At 39.7% G+C, this 26,776-nt stretch overlaps 2 protein-coding genes across 5 annotated transcripts in view; one reads left to right on the top strand and one right to left on the bottom strand.

Annotated features, from left to right (window-relative positions):
- Nucleotides 1-19,223, bottom strand: part of zc3h6 (zinc finger CCCH-type containing 6) — a 60,545-nt gene extending 41,322 nt beyond the window's left edge. Inside the window, exons 1-2 of one of the 4 annotated variants that reach the window (XM_078212280.1) lie at nucleotides 18,989-19,223; nucleotides 18,725-18,883 (exon numbers count right to left, since the gene is read on the bottom strand). In XM_078212280.1, the coding sequence (XP_078068406.1) occupies nucleotides 18,725-18,819 (95 nt within the window). In that variant the 5' untranslated portion in view covers nucleotides 18,820-18,883; nucleotides 18,989-19,223. Of the gene's footprint in view, nucleotides 1-18,724 lie in introns of all 4 variants that reach the window. The other 3 variants (XM_078212281.1, XM_078212279.1, XM_078212282.1) reach the window with 3 other exon arrangements.
- Nucleotides 19,224-19,390: 167 nt separating this feature from the next.
- The window catches only part of LOC144493414 (ADP-ribose glycohydrolase OARD1-like), a 33,306-nt gene continuing 25,920 nt past the window's right edge, over nucleotides 19,391-26,776 (top strand). The window contains exon 1 of the mRNA XM_078212291.1: nucleotides 19,391-19,529. The gene's annotated coding sequence lies outside the window, so the exon portion shown is untranslated. The remainder of the gene's footprint in view (nucleotides 19,530-26,776) is intronic.

Here is a 26,776-nt window from a genome sequence, read left to right on the forward strand (position 1 = left end):
ACCCTCTGTCTTCTGTTAGATAGTAAGAAGTCTCACAACACCAGATTAAAGTCCAACAGGTTTATTTGGTAGCAAATACCATAAGCTTTCGGAGCGTGCTGCTCCTTCGTCAGATGGAGTGGTCTCTGTTCTCCAACAGTGCACAGACACAGGAATCAAGTTACAGAATACTAATTAGAATGCAAATCTCTACAGCCAGCCAGGCCTTAAAAGGTACAGATAATGTGGTTGGAGGGAACATTAAACACAGGTTAAAGAGATGTGTATTGTCTCCAGACAGAACAGCTGGTGAGATTATGCAAGACCAGGGGCAAGCTGTGGGGGTTACTGATAATGTGACATAAATCCAACATCCCGGTTTAGGCCGTCCTCATGTGTGCGGAACTTGGCCATCAGTTTCTGCTCAGCGACTCTGCACTGTCGTGTGTTGTGAAGGCCGCCTTGGAGAACGCTTACCTGAAGATCCAAGGCTGAATGCCCGTGACTGCTGAAGTGCTCCCCAACAGGAAGAGAACAGTCACGGGCATTCAGCCTTGGATCTTCAGGTAAGCGTTCTCCAAGGCGGCCTTCACAACACACGACAGTGCAGAGTCGCTGAGCAGAAACTGATAGCCAAGTTCCGCACACATGAGGACGGCCTAAACCGGGATGTTGGATTTATGTCACATTATCAGTAACCCCCACAGCTTGCCCCTGGTCTTGAATAATCTCACCAGCTGTTCTGTCTGGAGACAATACACATCTCTTTAACCTGTGTTTAATGTTCCCTCCAACCACATTATCTGTACCTTTTAAGACCTGGCTGGCTGTAGAGATTTGCATTCTAATTAGTATTCTGTAACTTGATTTCTGTGTCTGTGCACTGTTGGAGAACAGAGACCACTCCATCTGACGAAGGAGCAGCATGCTCCGAAAGCTTATGGTATTTGCTACCAAATAAACCTGTTGGACTTTAACCTGGTGTTGTGAGACTTCTTACTGTGCTTACCCCAGTCCAATGCCGGCATCTCCACATCATTCTGTTAGATAGCCAGTTACCTATCCAATCGGCCAAACTTCCCTCTATCCCACACATCCTTACTTTCTTCATAAGCCGACCGTGGGGGACTTTATCAAACGCCTTACTAAAATCCATGTATATGACATCAACTGCAAAATCTTCCAGTTTATCCATGCTTCTTTCATGCTTCTGAACTGTAATCACTGCTGTAATGTATTAAATGCATAAATTTGTGCATAGAAAGCTCCCACAAACAGCAATGTGATTCTAACCAGATAATTTGCTTTATATAATGTTGGTTGGGGTATAACAATTGGCCAAGAAACCAGGGATAACTTTCCTGCACTTCTTTGAAATAATGCCATGGAATCTCATGTCCACCTGAGACGGAGGTGGCATTGTTTTTGTCTCATCTAAAAGATGGGACTTCAACAGTGCAGCCTTGATTTTTGTGCTCAAGATCCAGGGTGGGACTTTCTGACTCGAGTTCTACCAATTAAGCCACAGTTGGTTACGTAAAAGTTTTACCAAGTTTTTACAGTTTTATGAATTAGCCAGTCAACTGTTGACAGGGTTAACATCAAGTGTTACAATTTTTGATCTGAGACTTGGTCAATCAAGAAATCATAAAAATAAAACTTGTAAAATGATATGGTTTTGCGCACAAGGTAACAACATAAATGTATCTGCAAATAAAGAAAACTTTTGTTCCTTCAGCACTTACAATGAATCATTTCGGGCATGATGTCATTAATATAGGCATATGCCAAGTCATTCTGCACAGAGCACAAATTCACAAACATAGAACAGTACAGCACAGAACAGCCCTTCGGCTCACGATGTTGTGCCGAGCTTTAACTGAAACCAAGATCAAGCTAACCCACTCCCTATCATCCTGGTGTGCTCCATGTGCCTATCCAATAACCGCTTAAATGTTCCTAAAGTGTCTGACTCCACTATCACTGCAGGCAGTCCATTCCACACCCCAACCACTCTCTGCGTAAAGAACCTACCTCTGATATCCTTCCTATATCTCCCACCAGGAACCCTATAGTTATGCCCCCTTGTAATAGCTCCATCCACCCGAGGAAATAGTCTTTGAACGTTCACTCTATCTATCCCCCTCATCATCTTATAAACCTCTATCAAGTCTCCTCTCAACCTCCTCCGCTCCAAAGAAAACAGCCCTAGCTCCCTCAACCTTTCCTCATAAGACCTACCCTCCAAACCAGGCAGCATCCTGGTAAATCTCCTCTGCACTCTCTCCAGCGCTTCCACATCCTTCTTATAGTGAGGTGACCAGAACTGCACACAATATTCCAAATGTGGTCTCACCAAGGTCCTGTACAGTTGCAGCATAACCCCACGGCTCTTAAACTCCAACCCCCTGTTAATAAAAGCTAACACACTATAGGCCTTCTTCACAGCTCTATCCTAACAGCATGAGATTTTTGAACAATTAATCTGCTCAGTGGTTTTATTTGGTGAAAGATTGTTGACGGAAATAGTACTCCTAGCTCATTTTTGAATACTGCTAAGAAATATTTTCTGCACAACAAAACAGACTGACAATACCATCAATTCACAACTCAAAGAATAATTCACTACTTCATCAACACTGCTAACAGGTTACTCTCATAGAAGAATCATAGAAACCCTACAGTGCAGAAAGAGGCCATTCGGCCCATCGAGTCTGCACCAACCACAATCCCACCCAGGCCCTACCCCCATATCCCTACACATTTACCCGCTAATCCCTCTAACCTACGCATCTCGGGACACTAAGGGGCAATTTTAGCACGGCCAATCAACCTAACCCACACATCTTTGGACTGAGAGGGGAAACCGGAGCACCCAGAGGCAACCCACGCAGACACGAGGAGAATGTGCAAACTCCACACAGACAGTGACCCAAGCCGGGAATCGAACCCAGGTCCCTGGAACTGTGAAGCAGCAGTGCTTACCACTGTGCTACCGTGCCGCCCACTCTAGATCATATGAACAAATTCATAAAAGAGCTTGAATTCACCCTTTAGTTCAGAAGTGTATCTTACCATCTAAGCCAATGTGGCGTTAAAGAGGGAGAATCCTACTGAAAACAGAATTCCATCCCACATAGGACATATAAAAAGAACAACTGGTCAATATGTATACTCAAACCCAGTGGGTTTGACAAATAAAATCATGCGTTCGTTTAAAATTTCTTAAACAATAAGAGGAAAATAAAGTTGCTTTTCCCATTTTCGAATTGGCATATTACACTGTATTGTCAATGGGACCCTTTCACATAATAAAACACAGGTCAAAAGTACCTGTGCAAAGTACAGGTAAAATACATTCCACTAAGGTAAAGTACACTCCACTCAACTGGAGAAGTGCAACAATCAAGAAGCTTAAACTATTCAGGCTAAACAATCCACCTGATTTACAGCCCATCCAATACTTCAGCCTTCCATGCCCAACACATAGTAGGTGATTATCTACTATCTACAGCTTTACAGGAGCTACTCCCTAGGTTTCTTCAACATCACTTCTGAAACCTGTGACAGTGCCAAGGACAGGTGCCCAAAACATCATCACATCCAAGGTGCCTATTTAAATCTCACACCACTCCGGCTTGGTCACACATCACTATTTTCTCATCGTCAGTGATTCAGAAACATGGAACGCTGGCTAAAATCTGTCCACATGGACTACAGCAGCTTAAGAAGTCATCTCACCAACACTTTCTTAATCCTGCCTATATCTCTCAAATTAATTTGGAACTCTCAGCATTTTTTTTCACTCTTTCCTCATAGGTATCAACTCATTGGAATTTACAGGTTTACAGTTGCTTGTTACCGTCCAGTATCTTGCCCAAGCAGCAATCCTTTCTTTCAGCCTCATTTGCAAGTGCCAACTGAAATGATCAGAATTGAGCAGAGGAGGGAAGAGGAAGGGGGCATGCAGGTCTTAGCAACCAGCAGCAGGAACTATGGCAGATCACTTCACAGAGATCTTCAGATATAATGGTATCATTCTATGGCTTTGTCAGTTTAAATTACAGCCCAGAGATCAATGAGCCACTTGGAGAACTCTTGTTGACAATTTAGTTTGCCTACAACTTAAACAGAAGCAATTCATTCCATTTAATACCATTGGTCCATCTAGCCCATCCTCTCAAACCTCCCATCAGCATTCTTGTGAGTTTGAAACATATTGTTTGTATGTACATTGGACAAGAACAGGAACAACATGACTCCAGTGTCTCCACGGTCAGTAACGTACACACACTCATGAATAATGTCTAGTTGCCAAATTACTGGCACTTGTAGAATTGCATTGCAGCAATTAATCTACATATTCATTGGCAGGGATTTCAAAATGTTAATTTTAATGTTTCAAATTTCAGATTCAAAATAGTTTTTGCTTCAGTTGCTAGGATGCTTTCTGGAAGTAAGAGTAAATTGTGTGTTTCCTTTCAGCTGACAAAATAATCAAGCCATAACAAGCTTAGAAAATCTAGCTTAATGTGGCGAGTTACATTGCAATTTAATTAACAGATCCCGACGTTGCCATTATTTAGAACAAAGCATTATTCTTTAGGCGTAACAGCCGAATCCCTATTACAACATCCATTACTCACTCTTAATCATCTACTTACTAATTGAATACAAAAAATAAGAAGAATGGGGTTGGAATGATCAAATATTGCAAGATGGTACAGAAGGGACCAGCTGGCATGAACTCAGGTGGGGCATAATAGGCATAGCATCTTACAGCAGGGAATTATATGCCTATGATCCTAAAACATCAAATTAGGTGTTCTAATTACTGGAATTAGAAACATAGTTAAACACAATCACGGTGAAGTGTACTGCATGTGACTTCAGGAGCGCAACAAAATCAGCAGCTTGGAAGAAGACATCAGATGAAGTTCATCTGGATAAAGAATGAGATAACACACAAAATCTATGTTAAAAGTAGAGAGGCTTATGGGTTCATATAAATAAGTGTCAAAATTGAAGGCTTACTTGACAAAACTGGAAAAATGGGATTTAGTTTCTGAGGTTTATATGTAAAGCAAAGTCCGTAAAAGCGAAGTGATGTTACTAAACCTGTTTCAGCCAGAGCAAAAAGGATATCAATGCCAGAGAAGGACTGCAAAATGAACTACTTGTATTATACAGAAGCACTGCAGATACCGGAAGTTTGAAATAAAAACATAAAATGTTAGAAATATTCAATGGGTCTGACAGCATCTATGGTGAGAGAAACTGAGTTAACATTTCAGGTCACTGATCTTTCATCAAAACTGATGAAATTGTTAAATCTGTTTCCCTTGCTACAAATGCTACTTACATTATACCCAGTATGAGCTGTGCGAATTATGAGGCAAGAGAAAATTGGGCTGTCTTCATCAGAACAGAGTAAATTTTGAAGGTTTTATACAAATAAATCAAGAGCTATTACTCATGAATTGATTGGGAGCATAATTTTCCAGTCACCAAAAGAACTATGGAATATTAAAAGAACATTTATTTTTGAGTAATGATAAACAGGACATAAAAGGCCCCAGTAAAAAGTTGTGAACCCCTGAATTTGCAATACGTCTTCAAAAATGTAGATAAATATTTGAAACGGGAAAACAGAACTAATATGACAGTTCAAAGTTGAGGGGCCAATTACCAGCGCTTTAAAATCATGAGATTCTATTTCTTCCCTCATCCTTAAGAGTTGATCATTCACAAAGTCAAAGCACAGCCATTCACCCACCCATACAGTTCTTCTGTACTACTGTTTTTAGAAATTATTAAATTTTATGGGGTCTCCCATTTGCAAGCAAAACATTATATGCAAAATGGTGCTATGCATGCCACTAACATTTTTGGCATTCATATATCAATCTTTTTCAGCTGTCTTCTCACTTCTCCATCCTTCCTTAGTCAAGCCTTTTAGTTTTATTTTCTAATTTAGTTTATTTTCCTGTTTCTGTTCAAAAGATGAAAAGTCAGCAGATGAAAAAAGTTTCTGTTCAAAAGATGAAAAGTCAGCAGATGAAAAAAGTCAAGCCACAATGGAAATGAAAAGATCAAAACATTTTGAATGATAGCCTTTCAAACCATTTGACCTCACCCTTGCAGAGTTAATAACTCCAGTTGCAGCATCTTAGATGAGTCCAATACCTAAAACACTCTTCTTTAGCATCCACTGTGTAAATAGATATTTCCCAACATCTGCTAAAATCATTCCTTATATGCATGACTCAAGAGTGCTATCGTCCTGTTATTGTGGTGTATATGCTTGGTTCACTTTTCCTAACTCAAAAAATATCAAGATGGAAAACAAAACTATCAAAGCCATGTCCAGCCCAACCTACAGTATCAACAATAGCAGGAGTGGTGAAACCTATAGAAAAACTCTCCTCTTCGCCTGAAGATAACAATATAAAGAGGAATTTTAAAAAAGTCAAGTCAGTTTGATAAAAGCCTACTTTATTGTGTATATAAAATGACCACAAATATTTGGTGTATACCTAATCACAACCAAATAATTCCTGAAAACCAGTTTCATTCCTACTTGGGAAAGTGTGTCAGCCACTTTTGTCCCCCAAAGGATACAAGTTAATAGGGCCAACAGGACAGTGCTAGAGCATTAATTGGCTGGTAAGTGATAAAATGCTGGTCTCTGTATAGTAATGTTAGTTGCGCAACCATAAGGAAATAGCTCGAAGTTTGTTAACTAAGCGTATGGAGCAAGAGTAGGAAATTGGTGATGGGGGACAGATCAACCATAGTTTGTCCAAGTGGAGTAGCAGGCCAGCGGGGTTGATGGGCCTGCTGCTGTCTACTGTAAAGCAGACTTCAGCACAAAAAGAAGCTAGGGAAAGAGAATCCTTTGTACGGTAGGGGAATTAGGAGTGAGCAATAAATACTGGCCTGGCCACCAACACCCACAACCGAATAATTAATTTTAAAAAACATTTTTGAGCATTCCATGGAAGTCTGGGAACAATCTGATCATCTGTTTAGCCAGAATAGTACATAGCACATGAAGAGTGAAGAAAGAGGAATTGTCAACTTCAAAGTCAGATTGTTTCTGGTGTAAAGAAATAGAAGCATTCTAAAGGTAGTCTGACAAGTTACTCTGCCCACCAGCACAACTGAGCAAATACCTATGTTATCATTATTGAAACATACTCATTGGAAACATTGGCAGTGCATGCTGAACAGCAAGAGCAGGTTCAGATTTGGTTGATGCCCATTGGCTATATAGCCTATCAATATTTAGCAACTCAACTTACTCAAAAAAGTAGCCACTTGGACAAGGTACGTACCTGAACTGACAGGAAAGGAGGACAACATTTGCCATAAAGAAACAATATGGGACATATAAAAAAGTGTGTGTATATACTACGGACATTATGCAAGAGTTGCCATTCAAGACTACAGCTTCGTTAGCTGCAAACAGAAACTACAGAAATATATGGCTCAACTAGCTACTAAATATATATTAACTGTGGCCAAAATCCCACATTGCAGCAGGTTACTCGATTTTGAATGTAGTGGACTTACATGGGTTTTAGATATTCTGAAAGATAACCAGAAAAAATGTCTGGCCACAGCACATTTATTCCATGCTACAAAAGAAGGTTGGTCAATTTTAAAACTCCAAGTGGTAAATCTCATTATTATTCCTAAAACCTATCTATACTTATTCATTCCACCTGTTGTATTATACATCTTCCACTGATAAACATTCACTAGACTACTCCTTTGTGACATTTTCTATTCAATCTCATTCAAAGATAAAACTAATGTCTAATATGATCATCTAAACCGATGACAGGTTATATATACCCTTTGCAAAATGAAATGTCAACGTTGTTCACTTTTTAGTACTATACCACTTATATCTGCCAATCTCAGATCACGTTACAAAAGCCTCCACTGGTAGTATTTTTATATCTATCTGTAATACAAAGCTCTGGCTCCATCAGTAAACACAGTAAGAAGTCTCACAACACCAGGTTAAAGTCCAACAGGTTTATTTGGTAGCAAATACCATAAGCTTTCGGAGCGCTGCCCCTTCGTCAGATGGAGTGACAGATTTTCACTCCATCTGACGAAGAGGCAGCGCTCCGAAAGCTTATGGTATTTGCTACCAAATCAACCTGTTGGACTTTAACCTGGTGTTGTGAGACTTCTTACTGTGCTTACCCCAGTCCAACGCCGGCATCTCCACATCCATCAGTAAAGTCAGGACAACTATACTCTATACATTTATGAACTTGCCTAGCACAATGAGTCCAAAGAGTTCAACAAACTCCTGCGCACTGCAAACTTAATTTGACATTGCATTGGAATTATCCTCTATTTAGTGTCAACCAACCCCTAAGGATGCAAGGGAGTTGTGCTAAATCTGCAGCACAAACACAGCCTTAAGAGTCCAATGGGAATGTTAAAAATATCCTATTGCTTTTGTCACATAGCACAAACAATTCAATTTCATAAACACCAAATAAAAATAATTAATGTAATGAATCACGATCATTCTTATAGGGAAAAACAACAAAATCTAATTTTCTGGATTTTTAACAGATAGAATGGACAAATGAGAAGTGCTGAAGTAGTTTCTAAAACTTTTCCCACAATTTTTATTCCATTCGTCCCTGGAACTATTAAACTATATACCTAATAACGGGCAGATAGGATGCAAGTTTACAAGAAATGAACAAACAAATCTGATGATAATACATTTCAAGGACAACTGTGGGGGTCAAAGGGAGTTTGATTAGCTGTTGCAATACCCACTTGTTGTTATCAAAGCCAGGCAAGCTAACTTGAAGCTTGGTATGCTGCGTTCCTAAAAATAGAACAAGCTTCAGTTTGGAATCTGAGAATAGAACAGCTGATGTACAGAGAAAAAGCAAACAGAAAAAGGAAGAACCAGTTGTAAGTGTCTGAGCAACACGTTAGAGGAATAAGGCAGGTTCCGAAATGAACAATGACAAGGAAAATAATCAAAAATTAGAAGATTAAATGGTATAGCACTCAAACACAAGGCAGAAGGGTTTGTAACAAAAATGTGGAAGGACACCAGGTAAAAGAAAAAGTTGCACACTAGTGAAATGGGCTGGGGACAGATAGAGCAGCATAAAAGAAGAGAAAATATTGAGAGATTGAGGTGGCTACTGTAGAGACCAGAACCAATTTCACGGTGTCAAAATTATATCACTGACTTGGTTTCAGAAACCACATACAATTAACAACATAGAAACAGGCCATTCTGCCTAACCCGTCTGTGCTGGTGTTCATGCTCCCACCTTACTTCACCTCACCCTATCAGCACATCCTTCTCTTCCTTTCTCCCGCTCATGTACTTGTCCATCTTCTCTTTAAATACTTCATGCTATTCACTCAGTTATTTCATGTGATAGTAAGTTTCACTTCCTGATCACACCATAGTTGCGACTTCACGTCCCACTCCAAATTTTTGAACACAGAAATTAAAGCTGACACTCCAGCACAGTCCTGAGCGATTGCTGCTCTGTTGGAGGTCCTGTCTGCTCTATCATGTGGTCGTATGAAATGCCATGGCACTATTTCAGAAAATAGCAGTGAAATTCTCCCAGATATCCTAGCCAATATTTCTATCTCTCAATCAATACAATTGAAACAGATTATCTGATTGTTATTACATTGCTGTTTGCCACCCATCCGACATTACAACACACTTCAAGTGGCTGTAATGTGCTTTGGAACATCCCACGGTCAAGAAAGGTGCTACATAAATGTAAGCCTTTCACCAGAATTTATTAGATTTATTGATGAACATGTTATAGTGAACATGTATAAGTGTACAGTTGATATTAAATTAGGAGACAGTCAAATCTGGTGAGTTATCTCACGACCTACAAAATTAGTTAATACCCGAGTTGATGGAACATGGCAACGTAATGCAATGCAAGGGAGCAATGGACATCAAACCAAACAAGGTATTAAGAGTAGCCAAAAATTTGCTCTAAGTGGTGGATTTTAAGGAGAGCCAAATGGAAAAGCAGAGGAGACGGTAGATGCAACAAACCAAGCAGATTACAGATAAGGAGGGTTGAACTGTGATGAGCTTTAAGTATATGGGTGAGAATTTTAAATGTGACATGGGCAATCCAATATAGATCAATAAAGATAAAGTTCATTGGTAACTAGGATTTGATGCAGGTTGGACACAGGCAGTAATGCTGCTCATCTGAAATTTAGAAAGAGAAAAATGAGGAAGTCAAGAATAATGGACTTCCCATATAGGATAAAGGAGGCCTAAAATTTATAACAGCCAGGTTATCAAATGTATTTCACTGATCAAACAGCTAGATTAATGAACTGGAATGGTCTTCCTCTGCCCTGCTTATCTGCAACAAGGGGAACAAAAATCTAAAAAAGTGAGAAATAGAAAAAAGAATAAGCCTGAAGAACGATAATGGAACTTTTATCTATATAGTCTCCTTAATATAATAAAACATCCCAAGATGCTTCACAGGAGTGTTACAAGGAAAAATTTAACAACAAAGCCACATAAGAGACTATTAGGGCAGATGGCCAAAAGCTTGGTGAAAGAGGTAGGTTTTAAGGAGTGTCTTAAAGGAGGAAGGAGAGGCAAAGTGGTTTAGGGAGGGAGCTTTGGGCCAAGGCAACTGATTACAGCTGCTACTGGTGGAGTGAGTTATTAATGTAGGGAATGCACAAGATGCCAAAATTAAAGGAGTGCAGAATTTTCAGTCTTTTAGAGCTGGAGGAGTACAAAGAAGGGAGGAGAGGGGCGATGGAGGGATTTGAATACAATGATAAGAATTTTAAAATCAAAGTAATGCTTAAAAAAAAGAGCCAAAGCTAATCAGCAAATTCAGGTGTTATGGATCAATGGTATATGCAAAGACACAGGCAAAAAAGCAAGCAAATAAATAACTAGACAAGGCCACAGGAAGGGGAAATGAAAACATTTATCTGTTCTTATTTGCGTCTATAAAGTCCAAACTGGTGACATTTGAAAGTGATTTCACAAAGCAAATTGTTTCTTTTTGTTTGGGGCTGGGGCTGCTTCAGTAGATATTTTGATTGCGTACTAAACACTGGTAACTAAATTATATTTATTGCAACATGGTTATTCATAATTATGCAGTGTAATTTGGGGGAACACTAAACATTTTGTTTAAATTGTTACAATACAACACACAAAGAGCCTTCCAATATTGTATCAGTTGAAATAGAAATGAAAAAGTGACTTGTACAAAAAGCAAAATACATCAATGCAGAACGCATGCAAAAATAGTGTGTGTATATAGCTGGTGGTTTATGAAAGAACGGCTGGAGAAGGTGATCTAACATCATATCCTTGTGGATCAGTATGTCTACTCAAGTTAAATACTTACTGTGGCCAGACATAGCTAACAAACAGCAAAGGTTTACCAGGGTGATTCCTGGGATGGCAGGTCTATATCATATGAGAGACTAAGCTGGTTAGTAAGTTTGCAGATGACATCAAGATTGGTGGCACAGTGGACAGTGATATCTAGGATTGCAATGGGATCTTGATCAATTAGGCCAGTGGGCTGACGAATGGTAGATGGAGTTTAATTTAGATAGATGCGAGGAGATGCATTTTGGTAGATTGAACCAGGGCAGGACTTACTCAGTTAATGGTAGGGCGTTGGGGAGAGATATAGAACAAAGAGATCTAGGGACACAGGTTCAGAGCTCCTTGAAAGTGGAGTCACAGCCGGATAGAGTGGTGAAGAAGGCATTCGGCATGCTTGGTTTCATTAGTCAGAACATTGAATACATGGGTTGGGACATCTTGTTGAAGTTTTACAAGACATTGGTAAGGCCACACTTGGAATACTGCGTACAGTTCTGGTTACCCTATTTTAGAAAGGAAGGATATTATTAAACTAGAAAGAGTGCAGAAAAGATTTACTAAGATGCTACCGGGACTTGATGGTTTGAGTTATAAGGAGAGACTGGATAGACTGGGACTTTTTTCCCCTGGAGCATAGAAGGCTTAGGGTGATCTTATCGAGGTCTATAAAATAATGAGGGGCATAGATCAGTTAGATAGTCAACATCTTTTCCCAAAGGTAGAGGAGTCTAAAACTAGAGGGCATAAGTTTAAGGTGAGGGGGGAGAGATATAAAAGGGTCCAGAGAGGCAATTTTTTCCAGAGGGTGGTGAGTGTCTGGAACGAGCTGCCAGAGGTAGTAGAGGCAGGTACAATTTTGACTTTTAAAAAGCATTTAGACAGTTACATGGGTATAGAGGGACATGGGCCAAACGCAGGCAATTGGGACTAGCTTAGTGGTTTTAAAAAAGGCGGCATGAACAAGTTGAGCTGAAGAGCCTGTTTTCATGTTGTAAACCTCTATGACTCTATTCACTGGAGTTTAGAAGAGTGAGAGGGGATCTCATAGAAACTTATAAAATTCTAACAGGGTAGATTCAGAAAGAATGTTCCAAATGGTGGGGGAGTCCAGAACTAGGGGTCATAGTTTGAGGATAAGGGGTAAACCTTCTAGAATTGAGGTGAGGAGAAATTTCTGGTGAGTGTGTGGAATTCACTTTCATTGAATGTAGTTGAGGCCAAAACATTGTCTGATTTCAAGAAGAAATTAGATATAGCTCTTGGGGGCTAAAGAGATCAAGGGATATGGGTGGAAGGGGGATCAGCATATTGAATGTGAAAGTAAGCCATGATCAAGATGAATGGTGAGCAGGCTTGAAGGGCCGAATGGCTTACTCCTGCTTCTAGTTTCTACATTGAAGCATTTAACTTCCAAATTGAAATGACTTTCATTGTAGATTTACAAATTAGTCAAGTATTCCAAAGGAAAAAAAATGGATTTTATGCATAATCCAAATGACCGAAAGTCTTTTAACAAATTTACTTCAAATTTCAAGGCTTGGATTTAATTTTCCTCTAAATAGTGAATTAAGTTTTAGTATGTCAACAGCATTTCTACAAGTGAACAAAACTATTTACAAATATTACTGACAAAAAATGTTTTCATAAACTGCACTCCAAAGCTAAAATACAAATACACAAATATACTTAGAAGCAAATCATACTGAACAGTGATCACCGGATCAGTGTGTTTGACACTTCCTAGCACTGACACTACGAATGCAAGTTACCACTAAACTACCAGGTGGCACAAACTGCAACATTACTTACATCACAATGTGAGCAGGTCAATAGTACAACAGGGAAACAAAGCTATTGTTTTGCAGCTGTTAAAATTTATAGATCAAAGTAAAATTGCTAGTTATACATTTTTATTAACTCCTTACTATAATGTGCATTAGGTTAAACTGTTGCACTGCCTATCCTGTGAAACTTAAAATATTTAACAAGCAAATAGCTTGAGAGCAAAGTAACAGTTTGAAGCAGTATATTTTGTGCTTACAATCTTCTCATTTCTATAATTTTGTACTGCAGTTAAGATCTATCTATCTCAAGTACCTCTACAGATAAAAGTAGATTTGTGTGGAGTACAATTCCTGACATGCTGACTAAATTCCACTCTCTTTTCAAGTGACCTCTCTTCAAATAAGCTTTAACAGCAATTTTTGGCAGGTCAGTCATTGTTGGGGCCAGGAGGGTATTGGTTTCAACTAATCCTGTTTTGTTCAGAGTCCAAAGATGCCAATTACCAAAAGGGTTACTAGCAATAGGAATCAGAATTAGAACATTGCTTCTAACCTAGAGAAGAGAGAAACAGAGGTGAAATGTGGTCCCTTCAAAAACCATTCAGCTGAGCTAAATTAACATACCAGATACATAAGATAGGGATTTCCAACTTCTATAACTTAGTTTCAAACTGGGTGCAATGACTTTTCAAATGAGTCACTGGAAAGCATATTGCTTTCTTCCATTCAATCTTTGATATTTGTATTTTATTCCAAAATTTTCAACTGATCAGTATGATGATAGAGAAAGAATGTTAGGTAGTTTTTGCTAAAACAATGCAGGTCAAAATGTTTATGACCTTCCTGCTTTGTTGAAAAATTAAAAGTACAGCACACCTGTGCTCAGCTATTTTCCCTTGGGAAGCTAAGGGACTGTGGCTAATTGCTCCTGGGAACTTACACTCCGAATCTACTCCCCTGATAGCACATTATACAAAAACAGGTGGAACAAGCTCATCACTTAAATCTATTACTATACTCAACCTGACGATAGCAACAAAGGCCACAGAGACTCGAGTAGGTTAGCAAATTTAAGAAAATCTTTGGGTTCATCAAGCACTGCTGGGGTTAGACTTTCCCATCTTGTATGCAAAATGAGCAATCCCTAGCTGGGTATAGCATGAGACAGATAAAAAATGAAGCTGCAAATTGCTACTACGGTGTACCTTAACTTCAGGTTTAAATTGACATCCTGTACTGAACAAAGTTGAATGCTCACTTAGTACACTATTTAACCTTACAGTCTGAATTTGCTCACTTATGCAGAATCCTGGATGATTACCTCAACACTAACTCTGAAACTGAAGGTTTAAAAAAAACTGATAAGTGGAAATTGTGGGTTTGAACTCAGTCAGGGTAATAGCTTAGAAATAAATGAAGTAATTTTGAAGCAAAAGGAAGCTACTAAACAAAAGGCTAAACAGAACTTCTCAACATCGGGCCCTGTGCATTATTAGCATGCATGAACAGGTCACAAGCAGAATGCTATGCTTGGTTGACCAGTATTAAAGCATGTAGTCATACTATGTAGTTAAAATATGTGCCTGAACTAGGGTGGAACAAAGTTAAAGTCCATCCATACCGATAAATGGTGGGGGCCCATGTCTGCCAATGCACAAGTATTGAGTTGCTCACATTTTAATTTAGATTATTACACAAAAGTATTTTAGAACCATGAATCACAGCCTAGCTCAAACTTAAGGACAAGGTTTATAAATGGATAAATGATCAAGTAGTAAAAGTTTTAATTATTGTTTTACTACATACACATTAAGATCTTCAAATCAACATCTCACCATTTATTTTGATAATAAAATGTAATTTATTAAAGTGCTGATGTAATGTTTGTATTAGCATGGAGGTACCACTGAAATCTGTGAAAAAGGTTCATGTTGGTTGTTATTGCCATTAACTCAACATGAATTTCAATGTAAATGTAAAGTCTTGTGCAAATATATACAGAAAATCCTCAGACAGATCCAAGTGGAGCAGTATAAAGCAATATGAATAGGGAATGTTAATTAGTTTTTGTAGGTCCATGCTTTTTACAAGGTATATATTCATACAAGGCCTTCTTTGTTGGAAATTTTAAAAGTTATACTGCAGAAGTGTTTATCAGAAGGGCAATAACAGTTTATTCTAGTTCTCCAGGCTTACTAAAGGCTTACAAGCGCACCTCACAGTAACTTTTCTTCCCCCATTTCTTGATAACTAGCCTGAACTTGTTACTATCTCCCAGCAAAGGAGAATTCAGGAAAGGAAATCACACCCTGTCACTCAATACTACAACACACTCAGACTTCAGTGTACTCCACTATGACTTCACTCCAAAGACAAGTACAGTTCTAACATTTACATTAGCGAAGATCTACTGATAACTCCATGACATTGCAATTTTAAAAGGTTGAGCATTTCCCAGACATCCATTTGGTAGATTTGTATTAAAATCACAATACTTCCAAAGCATTCCTAATCCATAACAGGTCAACTTTTAAATTGCACAGGATCTCTAGCTACTTTTAGCCTATCTCAGATGGGGATGACTGGAAAGGGAGGAAGGGATAACATCCTTTCAAGTCTGTATCTGCATAGGTGCAATTAATCCTCTTCTGCACTATAATTTCCATGCCTCCAATTCAACAAGCAATGGTTTCCTACTACACGTCCACCAATAATTTAGCTACAAGTATGAGTAGGAAATATGGAGACAGAATATGATTTCCCAAGGTACCTTTACTCCCCTTTAACTTTACGAAGTGAGGCAGAATGACAGAGTACATAAAATTTGATAGGGATGCTTCCCCTTTATAAGTGAAACATTTGCAAAATGAAATCTGAACATTTGTTATATTGAGTACTGATGTTGATTACAAGAGAGCTTTAAAATGTCCCCCCCCCCCCGACTTGAGATGTGGGAAAAATCACACTTATTTCCCAACTCTATCTTGACAACAAGGAACCTGCTAAGCCATATCAGAAGGTGTTAAGATTCAAATGCAAGGTGCTGGACTGGAGTGAAGCCAGGTAAGGGGATGGCATGCCCAGACATCAGAGGGCAAAAGAAAAAGTGAGCTAGTAAGTTTTTAATAATGATCTGGTGATTTTCCCAATCATTTTTGATGCTAGAAATCCAAGGGCTTTAAACTCATGATTTCTGGCTGATAGTTCAAATCCCAAAATAGCAAGATGGTAAGAAGTAGGAGTCAGCCATTCAGCCCGTAAAGCTAGCTCTGCTGATGGCCGATCTGATTGTGGCCTCAACTCCTCCGTGCCCCCACATTACCCTTGATCCCCTTGTTGATTAAAAATCCAACTCGGCCTCAAATGTATTCACTGACACAGTCTCCACCTCTCTCCAGGCAAGAGACCAACTAACTACTCCCACAGAAAAAAAATCCACCTCATCTCCATCTTAAAAGGGAGACCTCATCTTTAAACTGTGCCCCCCAATTCTGAATTGCCTCACGAGAGGAAACATCCTCTCAGCTTCTACCATGTTAAGTCCCCTCAGAATATTTATTTCAAAAGGATCATCTCTCATTCTTCTAGACACCTCAACCTTTCTTCATAAGACAACCCCTTCATCCCAGGAATCAACCTAGTGAATCTTCTCTGAACCTCCTCCAACACAATTATATGCCTCCTTAAATAAGGAGACCAAAACTGTACACTAAAAGTAGTGCAGTCTTAGTTGTGCCTAGTGCAGTTGTAGAATGAAATCCCTAATTTAATGCTCCACCCCTCCCTCTGCTACTCAAGAGCCAATATTGCAATTACCTTCCTAATTACTTGCTCTACCTGCATGCTAACCTTGTGATTCATGTGCAAGGACACCTAGATCCTTCTGTGCCGCAGCATTCTCTCCCCATTTCTATTCTTCACCACCTCCACCCCCCCCAATCCAAAGTCATGAAATTGAATTGTTGAACAACTGTCAGGGTGCTAACTTATCACTGGATGATCAAATTCAAAAGTACAGTCATCATCAACACAAAACCTTATTCAGCTCACCACCCCCTGTTCACATTCTTTAGTTACCTTTCCAAGCTAGTAACCCAGAATGCAGGTGAGGCTTGCACTAAAATTATATTTTGAAAGCATGAATAACTGAATGGGCACAAAAGGGTGACTCTTTTTCGACTGAATGTGCAGTTGACATATAGATTTTGTCACAGCTTCAAGATTTAAGTAAAAATCAACTATCCTTACACAAAACTAATGGCCCATGATCAAATGCTTCAAGAAACTATTTATTGGCTGCTATATGATTATAGTGGAGCTATATTATTTCACCTCTAATCCATTGGGAAAAGATTCAATATTTCAAATCTGTTCCCAACGTTAAAAATATCCACGATACCTCATATGTCTTCAAATATGGGTAAAGCGAGAAGGAAGAGAAAAGGGAAACTAAATTACTTTTGTGACTACACTGCCAAGGTCCCAAAAGGCTGCACTAACGTATTAATCAAATACAAAAGTGTAGTGAACAGTAGCTGGATCAAAGTGCAGAGGGCAGGGAAGATTTAAAAGCAAAAGCTCATCCGCAAATATATTTAAACAAGTAACGTGCATTATTTAAAGGGTGAAATGAATTTTTAAAAGTTACATTTTCGGCAACTTGGCTGTCTGCGGAGCTAGATTTCCTTGTACTTTGGAGACGAAGAAGTCTTAAGCAACGTTCTTGGGTTTTTAAGCGTTGCTATAAATACTCCAAGTGACAAGTTTATATAACAAGTCTGGGTGCAAACTTCTCATTTAAGAAAAAAAATCGAGGTGAAAGGAGAATGTTCCAATCGTTTTGGTTTTCCGATTTTTAAAAAAAATCCACGTGATGGTGCTTGTTTTTTTGGCAATTAAGCTTTTTTGGAAAGGGACTTCTTTGTTTTGTGCTCATGGGTATTTCAGTGGTGGCAACAAACTGAACGTTAACATGTCGGTCACGCCATTGATTTACATAAAGATTCACTGCCAAAATGGAGGATCTAATCCGATGAGACGACATGAAACCGAATCCACCCTGACTTCAAGAGGAGGTTTCACGGACTCAAATTAAAACTAAACATTCAACCTCGCCACTACGTATATATCAAATGGTTTCCTAAGTAAATAAAAATTTGGTTTCCTCCCTACTTTTGATATATAAAACTTACCACGTTGAACGGTGTTCTTTTTTTAAAAAAATGGACAAATGACTTTTTTCCCTTTTTTAAAAAGCCAAGCATGCACAAGTTTCAACTGTTGATTTTGGTTTTTTTTTAAAAAGGGCAGGTGAAAGCGTTACCCAGCAAAACATTTTACTGTACAGACAGAGAGAGAGAGAAAAATACAAATTGTATAGTATTCACCTCCCATGAAACTGATTTTTTTCCGGAAGAAAAAAAAAGTTAAAAATTAAAACAGGCAAAGAGAGAGAGAGGAAAAGAGAGAAAGAGAGAGAATGGCAATGTTAAACTTATTTTTTTAAAGATAATTTTAGAATGGTTGATATATAAGAATGTTACTCGACCTTTCGTTCCCTGCAAGCTCAGACTCTGTCATGTTTAGAACATCATTTTTGTCAACTGGGGTTGGGGGGTTGGAGAAAAGGCTTTCAAAAGCCATTTTTTTCCCCACACAACAGTACAAGACTGAGAGAGAGTGTCTCACTGAGACGTTGCTGGTGTGACTGTTGATAAAAAATAAAATAAATAAAAAATCTCACGGTAAATTTGATGAGAACAGTATTTTTTCTCTTTTTTTAAGAAAAAAACACAAGAGCGTTCAATCTTACGCGAGTTCTTATTTGGTTAAACTGTTTGCGTATTGGTTCTAAAGAGTTTGATACCCCTCTTTTTCCGCCGGTTTTGTTCTTGGTGATTTTGGTTGGCGAGAGCAAAAAAAAGGAAAATTTTCACACGCTGTGGTTATTCCTCACAAACATGGCGCTCGATGCTTTCTAGTGCAGCGATGGTGACAGGGTTCTCTACCGATTTTACACAGAGGAAACGAATGAGCCCTCGCAACGCGCCTCAACCTAACCTACTGCTCCCATAATCCCGCCCCCCTCCCGCTCCTATTGGTTGCCCGCCTTTGACGGACAGTAGCCTGGTCCGCCGTACATAGAACGGCTGCCCACTCCTGATTGGTGACTTGGCCCGTCAATCCGGAGAAGGCGGGCTACTCAGTTCCGGTCAGCAGGTTTGGTTGATGTCGAAATCAGAGGACGTTTCTGGAAGGCGAAGAGGAGGAGGGGGAAAAGAAATAGTGCGCGCGGGCGCAGAGGAGAGAATCGGCGCGGATTGATAATGGTGGGAGTGCTGCGGTCACTTTAGGTACGTGGGTGGGGTCAATTAAACTTAAATCGTCCTTTGGTTCATTCCTAAAAATGAGTTTTGATTTTTGTAACTTGTTTCTTACTGAAGGAGAAAACGCCCTATTGGCGGTTACATGATTTTGGCGTTTTGAAATAAATTGAGCGACCTCAATTTATGTCGAAAGAACATTCGAGACGCAGTGACAAAATGGCGCCTGCAGGAAATGGCTTGGAAGGAGAAAAAAAAGAACGTTTACATTTTATTGTCCAAACTGAGAAATAGTGAACCAAATGTTACATTATTTACAAAACGAAAACCAACGTATCCTCTGAGATACCGTGTTTATAAACATTCTCCAAGATACATTTGCAATAATAAAATCAGGAAAGTGCTACTCAAATTACAACTGTTCTTTAACATTTGCAGACGAATTTGGCTGGAATGTAAGTTGTGAATGATGCAATATGGTTCAGAGGATAAACGAGAAATTTTGGAACCCCCCCAAATTTTTAATTATTTTCTCCTTGACCTTGCTGCATATGGAAAATTGAATGGCACCCTAATATATTGGTGCCTTTTTTATCAGCTGAATGATTGGGTGAGCTAATTTGCCTATTTAGGATCAATGATAACAGAAAGTGGAAATGTGATGCAGAAGTTAGAAGCATAGAGGTAGCCTGAAGTAATTTTGAGGAGATTAAGGACGTGTTATCAAGAAAATTCAAGCTTGCAACAGGGAAAGAAAACTCAAAATGCGAAATTGTGTCTACTTTCCCGTATGTCTCAAAAACCAGGACAAAGATTTGTCAAAAAAAGGACCTTTGAAATGTGAATAATACATATGCTAAAATTTCCATATGCTGCCTGTAAGACAATGAATTGTAAGGACAAAAAGACATCCAGAAAAGAGAAAAACAATTTCAGCATTTGATGGGGGGTAAACAGTCTCAACAGATTGAGGGATGTAAAACAAAACGTAAAGTTGCCATTGTCCCAGATGATCATAGGCTGCCTTTCCTATTCCATTTCAAAAATATTCAGTGATCCTGCCTCCATTACTCTCTGATGGAAGAGAATTAGGTTGATGGCCCGCTGAGAGAGAAAAAAATCCCTTCTCTCTGTCTTAAATGGCAGACTCTCTATTTTTATATACCATTCTGTTTGTCGGGCTTGCTATGCTCAAATTGCCTGCTCCATTTCACTATATTACAACAGTTCTAGTCTCTTTGCTAAGACTAAACTTCTTTTTAGCAACCGCCCTGTCAGATCCTCGCAGATATTATATATTTCAATTAGGTCACCTCTCATTCTTCTAAACTCTAATGGATACAAACCCAACCTGTCAAATATTTCCTCCTAACATAACCCCTTCATTCTAGATATAACCTCTGCACTGCTTCTAGTGCAATTATATCCTTTCTGAAATAAGGAAACTAGAACTGTGCAGTATTCCAGATGTGGTCTCACCAACATCCTGTACAACTGTAGCAAGACATCCCAACCTTTATGTTCTGTTCTGTTTGCAATCAACATTAATTTCCATTAGAGGTGAGGCTATATTGGATCTGGTGCTGGGAAATGAGCCAGACCAGGTGCTAGACTTGGAAGTTGGTGTGCATTTTGGTGATAGTGACCACAATTCGGTTACGTTCACCTTAGTGATGGAAAGGGATAGGCATGAACCTCGGGCCAGTGGTTTTAGCTGGGGGAAGGGTAATTATGAGGCTATTAGGAGAGAATTAGGAAACATAGGTTGGACTAGGAGATTACAGGGACTGGGAACGTCCGACATGTGGAGTTTTTTCAAGGAGCAGCTACTGCGAGTCTGTGATAGGTATGTCCCTGTCAGGCAAGGAGGAATTGGTAGGGCTAGGGAACCGTGGTGCACCAAAAAAGTTTCTTTGTTGGTTAAAAAGAAAAAGGAGGCTTATGTTCGGATGAGACGTGAGCACTCGGGTAGTGCACTAGAAAGCTTTAGATTGGCTAAGAGGGAGTTGAAGAGCGAGCTTAGAAGGGCTAAAAGGGGACATGAGAAGACTTTGGCGGATAGGGTTAAAGAGAATCCTAAGGCGTTCTATAGGTATGTCAAGAACAGAAGGTTGGTTAGGGCAAGTTTAGGGCCAGTTATAGATGGCAGAGGGAAGTTATGTGTGGAACCGGAGGAGATTGGTGAAGCATTGAACCAATATTTCTCTTCGGTGTTCACGCAAGGGGACATGAATATAGCTGAGGAGGACACTGGGTTGCAAGGGAGTAGAATAGACAGTATTACAGTTGATAAGGAGGATGTGCAGGATATTCTGGAGGGTCTGAAAATAGATAAATCCCCTGGTCCGGATGGGATTTATCCAAGGATTCTCTGGGAGGCAAGAGAAGTGATTGCAGAGCCTCTGGCTCTGATCTTCAGGTCGTCGTTGGCCTCTGGTATAGTACCAGAAGATTGGAGGTTAGCGAATGTTGTCCCATTGTTTAAGAAGGGGAACAGAGACTTCCCCGGGAATTATAGACCGGTGAGTCTCACTTCTGTTGTCGGCAAGATGTTGGAAAAAATTATAAGGGATAGGATTTATAGTTATTTGGAGAGTAATGAATTGATAGGTGATAGTCAGCATGGTTTTGTGGCAGGTAGGTCGTGCCTTACTAACCTTATTGAGTTTTTTGAGAAAGTGACCAAGGAGGTGGATGGGGGCAAGGCAGTGGACGTGGTATATATGGATTTTAGTAAGGCGTTTGATAAGGTTCACCATGGTAGGCTTCTGCAGAAAATGCAGATGTATGGGATTGGGGGTGATCTAGGAAATTGGATCAGGAATTGGCTAGCGGATAGGAAACAGAGGGTGGTGGTTGATAGTAAATATTCATCATGGAGTGCGGTTACAAGTGGTGTACCTCAGGGATCTGTTTTGGGGCCACTGCTGTTTGTAATATTTATTAATGATCTGGATGAGGGTATAGTTGGGTGGATTAGCAAATTTGCTGATGACACCAAAGTCGGTGGTGTGGTAGACAGTGAGGAAGGGTGTCGTAGTTTGCAGGAAGACTTAGACAGGTTGCAAAGTTGGGCCGAGAGGTGGCGGATGGAGTTTAATGCGGAGAAGTGTGAGGTAATTCACTTTGGTAGGAATAACAGATGTGTTGAGTATAGGGCTAACGGGAGGACTTTGAATAGTGTGGAGGAGCAGAGGGATCTAGGTGTATGTGTGCATAGATCCCTGAAAGTTGGGAATCAAGTAGATAAGGTTGTTAAGAAGGCATATGGTGTCTTGGCGTTTATTGGTAGGGGGATTGAATTTAGGAGTCGTAGCGTTATGTTGCAACTGTACACAACTCTGGTGCGACCGCACTTGGAGTACTGTGTGCAGTTCTGGTCCCCACATTACAGGAAGGATGTGGAGGCTTTGGAGAGGGTGCAGAGGAGGTTTACCAGGATGTTGCCTGGTATGGAGGGGAGATCCTATGAGGAGAGGCTGAGGGATTTGGGATTGTTTTCGCTGGAAAGGCGGCGGCTAAGAGGGGATCTTATTGAAACATATAAGATGATTAGAGGTTTAGATAGGGTGGATAGTGATAGCCTTTTTCCTCTGATGGAGAAATCCAGCACGAGGGGGCATGGCTTTAAATTGAGGGGGGGTAGTTATAGAACCGATGTCAGGGGTAGGTTCTTTACCCAGAGGGTGGTGAGGGATTGGAATGCCCTGCCAGCATCAGTAGTAAATGCGCCTAGTTTGGGGGCGTTTAAGAGATCCGTAGATAGGTTCATGGACGAAAAGAAATTGGTTTAGGTTGGAGGGTCACAGTTTTTTTTTTAACTGGTCGGTGCAACATCGTGGGCCGAAGGGCCTGTTCTGCGCTGTAATGTTCTATGTTCTATTAGTCTTCCTAATCACTTGCTGTACCTGCATACTAACTTCTTGTACCAGGAAACTCTCGCCCCTTTGGACTGCAGAGTTGTGTAATCTCCATTTAAATAATGCACTGCTTTTCAATTCTTCCTGCCAAATTGGCTATTTTCCCACATCATACTCATCTGCCAGATTTTTTTCCCATTCATTTTATCTATATCCCTTTGTAGGCTCCTTTGTATCTCATCTTCACAATTTACTCTCCTACCTATCTTTGTCTCACCAGCAAATTTAACATCAATATATTTGGCATCTTGAAACACTTTGATTTAGATTGTAAATAGTTGAGGCCCTAGCATTGATATTCCACTTGTTCTGTATTACTAGCCTGTAAAAGACCCATTTATCCCTACTCCCTGCTTCCTAAAGCTAATCAGTCCTCTATTCTTGATATATTTACTCCCTACACCAGAGCTCTTGCATAGAAACTTTCAATGTGGAGTTCTCTGTGTGCCTTAGTTAACAATTACCCCTCAACTAATGTAAGCAATGGTGAGTTATCTGATCATTCATTGCAGCTTGTCGGGCTTGCTATGCTCAAATTGCCTGCTACATTTCCCTATATTACAACAGTGATTATGATTGAAGTATATGTGTGACATTCCTGAGATGTGAAAAGTGTGAATATAAAAAAATGTTATTTTAATGGATGGAAGGACTGTATGTGTATGTAACAGTACCTCTGTGCAAAGGTTATCAAACAACCATTAAATAATGTTTAGACCAGATCTAAACAGTGATAGCTAGGTAGCTGCCTCACAGCAAGTATCAACTTGGCTCAGTTGTTACCACTAACATTTGAGTCATGTGTTTTGAGTACAGTGTAGCCTGTTGTAGTGCAGATGCATTAGTGTCGGAGCAGCTATCATTTGGATAACAAGGCCCCATCTGGCTTTTATTTGGATGTTCCATTCCATGGTATCAATTACTGCTCCCAGTATCCTAGATATACGATGTGATATTTGAGGGTATTGTAGGATTGCCAAACATATCAGTGGTGGAACAAGAGGTAGCTTTATAGCAATAGTTTATCTCTCTGTTTAAAAAGAGTTCTCCAACTTGCCAGAACTGACACATTCACAAGAGCCACTGGAGATCTTTCACAAAAGCTGTTATCTCTGCCGAGGACATAATTTTTAGTATAGGCCTTTGAGCAGTCCTAGTCATGATAATATGAGATCTCGCGCCTCATATCTAAAAACTGAATTAAAGTTTAATTATTTGTCCTTAAAAGATAAGCAGAGGGGTGGACTTGGGACTGGAGTAGGAGGGAACCTTGGGAACCTGTCCTCAGCCATTTGGCAATCGTGAGAAATGTGATTGGCATGAAACATTTGCCAACCCCAGATAACGTAAATAAACGGGTACCCAGGAAGGGAAAGATGCAGTGGATGGAGGACACTTTCTAGGGTGGGTACATGCTATCTACAGCTTAGCACCATGGTCAGCTTGAGAGGCAAGTACATGGAGGAGGCTGTGCTTTTCCATTGGTCAGTTTGTCCAATCTGAGACTGGCAAATCATCCTCCGCTGTTATGGGTCATGTGTATGCTTACTCTGGTCATGTCTTATGTGGGAACTACCATTGTTCAATTTCTCCAGCCTTAGTGATATCAACATTTGAGATAATAGATATGAGGGCTACACAAGCCTTGGTCCATGATAATCCAGAAAAGTTTGGGAAGATGTTTCAAGCGTACATGATATTGATATTTTACAGGAAACAGATAGTGGATAGCTTGACAGAAAGCAGGCACACCTTAAAAAGAAAGATATCCAAATATGTTAGGAGAATGCAACGGAGCTGTTGATTACGCACTTGGTTAGATATTCAGAAGCAAAAGCTGAAGCTTAAAAAGTTGCTTGCAGGCCACGTATATATCTGGCAATTACATGAAAATGACAAATTGAATAGGTGGGTAAGTTACTAAAGGAGAGCGTCAGTTGGCAGGCCAGCCTTCCAAATCAACTGCTGAGAACATGAAGCACTGAAAGTGTACTCAAGCTAGAGCAAATACTGGAATAGAATTATAATTAACATTACTCCCCAAAACGCAAATTAGTTGATCATTCATCTGATGTTGGTACATGATCATGGAAGTTGATTGCAGAGTTTATCAACAACAGTGATCACCCTTCCAAGCTATTGATTGTGCAATGCATCCTTTTTCACACAAAAAAGTAGTATTGGAAGGTAGCTGTCACACCGATTCGACTTAAGTTACAAAATAATTCAATTCAAACCAGTCTTGTGATTCTCCACTAATTGTGTATTGAAGTTCATTCCTTCATTTCTGAAAATTCCTAGTAAATTTTAAGAGAGCCTGGCATAGTCATATTCAGCTGTTCTATCCTGGGACCGTTGATTCATACTTGGATGAACTTTTAGGATCCTATGTATGACCACTGTCTATGTGGAGTTTGCACTTTCTCCCTGTGTCTGAGAGTTTCATCTGGGTGTTCCAGTTTCCTCCCACAGTCCAAAGATGTGTGGGTTAGGTTAATTGACCATGCTAAATTGCCCTTAGTGTCCCAAGATGTGTAGGTTAGGGATATTAGCCGGGTAATTACATGGGGTTATGGGGATAGGGCCTATGTAAGATGCTCTGTCAGAGAGTTGATGCAGACCCGATTGGCTGAATGGCCGCCTTCTACACTGTAGGGATTCTATGTTTCTAAAATAATTTATTTCACTGGTTCCTGACCTTTACTGCCCTGTGAAACCATTCACAATGTTCTTGGATACTGAACTAGTTTTTTTTGAGAATTCTGATAATTGGGTAAAACATGTTAACAAATATAATGGGGAGTTCAGAGCACTATTGTGGAAGGCTACAAATTCCTTGCTTATTAATAGCATGGAAGTATACCACATTTATTCTCTTTGTTGAAGAGTATCAGTCACCCAGGGGTGACTTCCACCTAAAATTTAGAAAATAACCCAACAGTTCTGTGTCAGAACCTGTTGCAAAAATATAATGAGATATTCATTGAGCTTAACCAATCACCATTGTGATTACTATTAGCCATTGTTTTTCTTTTGTGCAAAATATCACAATATTCAAGAATGGTACTTATCTAGGGAACAGTAAAGTAGATTTAGTTAAGAGCAACATTCATCAGTTTTTTTGATTTGTGCTTGTGCGTCATGGTTACCTGAATAGTGTCCTGTGCTTACTCCAGATTTAATTGTGCAGACTGACAGCATGGTTACCATGGCTGGGCCTTTACGTACAAATGTACAAGTTATAGTGCGCAGACCTCTGCCTTCAAAATATTCATTGGGTGCGATTTAATGAAAAGCATTCTAAATGCCAAACCAGCGAGAAAATGGGAGAGAATGGTGCGGTTTTTTCAGTGAGCT

The sequence above is a fragment of the Mustelus asterias genome, chromosome 5 (assembly GCF_964213995.1).
Source record: "Mustelus asterias chromosome 5, sMusAst1.hap1.1, whole genome shotgun sequence".
Classification (NCBI taxonomy): Eukaryota; Metazoa; Chordata; class Chondrichthyes; order Carcharhiniformes; family Triakidae; genus Mustelus; species Mustelus asterias.